Source organism: Myotis lucifugus, unplaced genomic scaffold (assembly GCF_000147115.1).
Source record: "Myotis lucifugus unplaced genomic scaffold, Myoluc2.0 scaffold_612, whole genome shotgun sequence".
Classification (NCBI taxonomy): domain Eukaryota; kingdom Metazoa; phylum Chordata; class Mammalia; order Chiroptera; family Vespertilionidae; genus Myotis; species Myotis lucifugus.
In genome coordinates this window covers 36,373-42,533 of record NW_005871660.1, presented here as the reverse complement: position 1 = coordinate 42,533, position 6,161 = coordinate 36,373, and the positions used below count along the sequence as shown (strand labels likewise).

The 6,161-nt window shown below is 54.0% G+C and overlaps 1 protein-coding gene across 8 annotated transcripts in view; it reads left to right on the top strand.

The window, feature by feature from the left end:
• Positions 1 to 5,913, top strand: part of MYDGF (myeloid derived growth factor) — a 12,177-nt gene extending 6,264 nt beyond the window's left edge. For 2 of the 8 annotated variants that reach the window (XR_001345811.2, XM_006104827.3), the window contains 3 exons: positions 933 to 1,014; positions 2,204 to 2,276; positions 3,780 to 4,383. Coding sequence is in view for 5 of the 8 variants with exons in the window: in XM_006104827.3 (XP_006104889.1) it covers positions 933 to 1,014; positions 2,204 to 2,276; positions 3,780 to 3,859 (235 nt within the window). In the remaining 3 variants the exon portion in view is untranslated. The other 6 variants (XM_023745983.1, XM_014447099.2, XR_002826748.1 and 3 more) reach the window with 5 other exon arrangements.
• The last annotated feature ends 248 nt before the right edge of the window (positions 5,914 to 6,161 follow it).

Below are 6,161 nucleotides of genomic sequence, written 5' to 3'. Positions count from 1 at the left end.
GTGGGGCCACCTGCTCAGCCTCCAGATTTAGACATGGACTGACCCTCCATCCATGCAGAGGTTTTGAGAATCTGGGAGACTCTGGATGCCACCTCTTTACCCCTACCACCTCCCCTCACACCCCCGTCCCTAACACCTTCTCCCTGGCCTCCCTGCTGCCTTCTCTGTTCCCCACCCCATTACGTCTGCTTTTCACACAGTGGCCAGTGGGAGCTCTTCATACTGCAGACATCATCACCCCCTTGTTGGCACCTGTCCTCCTCTCTTTTCTTGTGTTAATCCTCACCCAATATTTTTCTATTGATTTTTAGAGAGATGGGGAGAGAGAGAGAGAGAAACATCGATGTCAGAGATCACATCGATCAGTTGCCTCCCACACATGCCCTGACCAGGGCCAGGGATCGGGCCTGCAACTGAGGTATGTGCCCTTGTCCGGAATCGAACCCGGAACCCTTCAGTCCGCGGGCTGACACTCTATCCACTGAGCAAAACCGGCTAGGGCACCAGTCCTCCTCCCTTGGCTCCTCTCTCTGCTCTGGCCATGCTGATCTCATGTTTATTAAATGCCCCACTTGCACCCTCTGAGGGCCCTTTGCAGCAACCATTTCCTCTGCCTGGGCCAGCCCTCCCCCCTGCTTCCTAGTTCACTCCTATATTTCTCACCCTCCAGGATGTTGCTGTGGCCCCTATGCAATACCTGGATATTGTTGGCAGCATTTGGTGAAAGAGCATTTGGTGAAAGAGCATGAGGGTCCCTGCCCTAGAACAGCTTGCCTTCAGAAGGGGAAAGAGGCTTGTCAGTAAACCAGCCAGAAGAATGTTCTGGAAAAGGAAAGGAAATGATGTTGAGGGGCCCCGTCCAGACTTCCCAGTCAGCAGTGCTTGGAAACACGCGACCCTGGGCTGATCCCTCGCCCGACCTTTCTCTGCAGGCCCCAGGGCAAGTCCTACCTGTACTTCACACAGTTCAAGGCAGAGGTGCGGGGTGCGGAGATCGAGTACGGCATGGCCTACGTGAGTATCACTGTGCCCTTGGGGTGGGTGCCTGAGGTGTCCCCTGGGAGACAGGCAGGATGAGGAGGTGACATAACTTGGAAGAACGTGGGACACTGCCGACCCCAGGTTTGGAGGCGCAGGGAAAGAGGCGGTGGTGGTGCCCAAAGCGGGACCTGCTGACCTCCAGAGACAGGAAGTGGACACCCCGGCGTCACCCTCCTACTGCCTGCCAGTCTCCTGCTGGGGCCCCCATTGGAAAGGCCAGCAGGAAGCTAGAGGGCAGGGTTGCCTGGAAGCTCAGCTCTGGGACACGAAGAGGGACCGCAAGGGTGGCAGTGGCCCTGAGGCAGGCGTGTGGCTCACGGTATGTGTGTGGGTGTCGCATCCTTGGCCCCAGAGACCTGTGGTTCACGGCCTGGGCAGAGCCTTCTGTGCACGCCTGACCCCACAGCCCTTTCCAGAGGCCGCCACACTGAGAGCCTGCCGTGTTCCCACCACCCTCACCAGTTCAGGGTCAGCCAAGAGCAGAACCAGCAGGAGACAGGCAGCCAGGTAGAGAGTGTTTGCCAGGAAGTGGCTTCTGCCACAGGGACTGACCAGGCAGCTCTGGAGTCCAGAGGCCAGGCAGGCTGGAGGCAGGGCTGGGTGTGGTTTCTTGAGGGAAGCCACCGCTCTGCTCCGAAGATCGCGCCCAGTGATTGAGTCAGGGCCACCCAGGGCATCAAGGAGAAGAACCCTCTCAGGATGGGCTTTTATCACACGCACAGAACACTTCACAGCAGCACCTAGAGAGTCAGTGCACAACTGCAGACATGGCTGCTCCAAGGTGACACATCAGACACACACCTTTGAACTAATGACTCTCCAGGGTCCCTTTAAAACTCTATTTTAGCCCATTTGAGAGCACAGTTCTAATTTTTAAAAATTACATTCAAGAGACTGCTGTGCTTGTCCCATTTCCATAAATTAAGGAAAAATTGAATTAAATACCTTCTTACGAGGATTTGCAGTGAAGGCACGAAGCTTGAAGCCAGTTGACAATCTCTTAAGTAGATTAGCAGCCACTTCTCCTGGATTCTCTATGTGCTCAGAAAAGTGTCACCCGGCCCTTCAGTAAACGCACGAGGTTTTAGTCTGTGCCTTTTGGGAAAGCAAACCAAATTGTGTTCTTTCCTGATTAGGAAAGTTTCCACTTTTTCCCTTTCAGTCTAAAGCTGCGTTTGAAAGAGAGAGTGACGTTCCCCTGAAAAATGAGGAATTTGAAGTGACCAAAACAGCAGGTGTGTAAGGGTGGATTGTGGACATGGAACCCAGATACTGGGGGAGGTGGGGGAGGTGACAACAGAGGGCCCTTGGGGCCAAGCGGGGAGGGTCGACAGTTGCAGGGCACATCCGGGCTGCAGGCCAGGCATCCGTAACCGTTCCTGTAAAGGGCCCCGCAGTAAACATTTTCAGTTTTGTGGGACCGATGGCCTCTGTTGCAACTGCTCAACCTGCCCCCATCGGGCAAAGGGCAGCCACGTGTCAGTGAATGGATGTGGCTACGTCTTAACAAAACTTTAGTACTTTATGAGCTTGGAAATGTGAATGTCACGTCACTTTCCCGTGTCACAAAATACAATTTTCTTTAGATTTTTGTTAAAATGCCCTTAGCTCAAGAGTGGCGGGCCACACTGTGCCAATCCCTGACTGATAGCTCATGGCCCATGGGAGAGCTGTGACCTCCACACGGCCTGGCTGTCCTGGGCTCTGTGACCTCCAGCCCTGGCTGGTGTTCTCAATGGTTAGAGTGTTGGCCCGCACACCAAAGGGTCACAGGTTTGATTCCTGATCAAGGGCAAGTACCTGGGTTGCAGGTTGCATCCTTGGCCCTGGTTGGGCATATGCAGGAGGCAACCAATCGATGTTTCTCTGTCTTTGCCCCCCGCTCTCTCTCCGGTGAGGATTAACAAAACAAAAAAAAAGATTGGGACCTCCTGAAAGCCACCCACCCCAGTCCTCTGAGCCATGTTTAGCCACAAAGGGCAGATGCTGAACAGAAAGAGGTGGGGAGCTCTGAAGTTGGGGCTTGGTGTTCCAGAGCAAGGGTGGACAAATGAGTGGTTAGGATAATGGACATGGGAGCTAGCCGGGGAGGGTGGGGGAGGCCCTGAGGGTCCTGGGTTTCAGGGGAAAGATGAGGTGAAGGAACCCATGTGGCTATGGATGTCATTAGGCACGAAACCCTGGGAAGAAGATGGCATGGCAGTGCTTTAGGGAGGAGGAGCCTGAGTCTAGATGGAGCCCCGCTTGCAGGCCCTTGAGGACGTGGGGACCATTCAGAGTAGAGGCCAAGGACAGAGGATGTTAGGTTTCGGGCAGACCCTGAGCCCGAGGGCACACAGAATTGCACAGGGAGTCAGGGTCTGGCTGGGTGTGGCGGATGCGTTTGCAGATTCCCTGGCCCTGCTGTGAAAGCATCGTATGGTCCTAGAACAAGTTTGCCAGTGTGAGCAGGAGGTGATACAGCCTGGCCCCACCCATTCATTTGCAGTGTGGCCCAATGACCATAATCCCCCACCTTGAACTTCCCTGTGGATCCCACTGCCCTCAGGAAAGGCCCACCAACCTCTTCACGTTTTTTCTGTCTCTCACCCATAAGACTCTCCGGGCTGGGGTTCTTTCCGCATGCAGTTAGCTTTGGGGACTGCTCCCCTGCTCTGCCAGTCCCCACCGGGCCCTACCCTGGCCCAAGAGCATGTGGGCAGTCTCAAGGGCCCTACCATGCATTTCTTATTTTGCAGTGTCCCACAGGCCCGGGGCGTTCAAGGCTGAGCTGTCCAAGCTGGTGATCGTGGCCAAGGCATCACGCAGTGAGCTGTGACCAGCAGCCCCCTTGAGGGCGGCTTCCTCTCATCTCTACTGAAAGGGCGGTGCCCTGTGAGATCGGGCACATGTTTGGCTTTCTAGGGGGCACTGTTGGTTTTCTGCCTGGCTGATGTTGCCCTCCTCAGACGGGTTCCAGGGTGGCTGAGGCCCTGGGACAAAGTCCAGGGGGCCAGGAGGTTGAGCGGTGCTGTGCCCCCCTCCCAGTTCCCCATCTCCCCAGCACCACCACCACACATCCCTGCCCCCGCTCTTCTGAACACAGAGTGTGGGTCTGAGCCCGCTGCTGCTTGTCGTACCAGAAGAGGCATCAGCACAGTTGGGGGGCCGCAGCTTCCTAAAGCCAGCATGTCTCCCTTGGGATCAGGCCAGACTCCGATGCTCCGGGGAAGAGTAGTCCTGCTGCCCTCTGACCTCAGGTTGACTGTTTTCTTACAACTTCCCCAGGAGACCACCTTCCAGACTAACTGGGAAGAAGTGAAATGTCCTTTTGTATTTAAATAAATAAGAGTTTAAAGGGAACTGCATGGACTGGGTGTCTGGTGCTGGTGCCCGCCTGGCAGGGCGTGAGGGGCAAGGGCCCAGGGGTGACAACAGAGGAGGCTGGCTGCCCTCACTCCCCTTCTCTGTTGGAAACAGGTGGGCTGTGTCCCCCAAGACACGGAGTTTGAGGCACAGCATTTCTCTAGGGACAAAAGCAGTGAGATCTGAGGGAGGCAGCGTGAGCCTGCTCCTAGGCCCGGGCACTGCAACTCCCTGAACACGTCGGGCAGACCCGCCACACCCAGCAGGTCACACAGGACCCTGGTGGGGGGTGAGCACTCCAGGGCCGACCTCTTTTGACCCAGGTGTTGGCTTTGCTTAGTTTTCTAAAACCAGGTTGTAGTAGGGTGACTTAAAAAAAATCACAGGCAAACAAAAATAAGTGAAACCCAAATCAGGTGCCCTGGTCTCCCAGCTAGGGGGCGGGGGGGGGGGGGAGGCTGGGAGCCTGACCTGAGCCTAACTTCTGTGTCTTCACAAGCAAACAAGAGGACAGGAAACCGTGTGGCTATGAATCGGGGTCCCTCCTAATTGGAATCACCATGTTGGATCAACGGAGGCCTCTCTCTACCTTTCACTCCCCTGTGCCGACCTGAGGGCCTGGACACTGCTAAGCCCCACTTGCCAGAGCAGCAGTGGGCTGGGAGCATTTGGGGTCCTGTCCGAAGCCTCACCTGGAGGAAGCAGAGCAAGGCTCTCCTCTGTCCACACCCCCGGCGGACCCTGCAGTCGGACAGTGTCAGATTGAGGTCATGAGTGTGAAGAATAACTTCTCAGAACAACCATCGAAGAGGTGTGCCACAGAATTCTAGTAGTTTATGTGCCATGAGATGAAAAAGGTTAAAAATCACTGCACTAGGGGGAATCAACAACAGATTAGATGAAGCAGAGGATCAGGTCAGCGATTTGGAAGACAAGATAGTGGAAAATACCCAATTAGGACAGCAAAAAGAAAAAAATTTTAAATGAAGGTAGTTTGCCCTAGCTGGTTTGGCTCAGTGGATAGAGTGTCAGGCTGCTGACTGAAGGGTCCCAGGTTCTATTCCAGTCAAGGGCATGTACCTGGGTTGCAGGCTTGATCCCTGGCCCTGGTCAGGGCATGTGAGGGAGGCAACCAATTGATGTGTGTCTCTCTCACTCACTCTCTCTCGCATCGATGTTTTTGTCTCTCCCTCCCTTCCACTCTCCCTAGAAATCAATGGGAAAATATCCTCCGGTGAGGATTTAAAAAGGAAAAGAAAACCTATCTGAAGAAGTAATGATGGAAAACTTCCCTACCCTGGCAAAGGAAGCAGACATACAATGCCAGGAAGTGCTGAGTCTCAAAGAGGCCACACCAAGACTAAAATGCCAAAGGTTGAAGACAATCTTAAAGGCAGGTAGTTGCCTACAAGGGAGCTCCCACAAAACTCAGCTGAGCCCAACTGGTGTGGCTCAGTGGTTGAGTGTCCACCTACGAACCAGCAAGTCTTGGTTCGATTCCAGTCAGGGTGCATGTCCAGGTTTCAGGTTCCATCTCCAATAGGGGACGTGCAGGAGGCAGCCGATCGATAATTCTCTCTCATTGTTGATGTTTCTCTCTCCCTCTCCCTTCCTCCCTGAAATCAATAAAAAACATACTTTTTTAAAAAACTACAATGAGATCTCATCTCACACCTGTCAGAATGGCTATCATCAATAAATCAACAAACAACAAATGTTGGCCAGGATGTGGAGAAAAGGAAACCCTCATGCACTGTTGATGGAATTGAAAATTG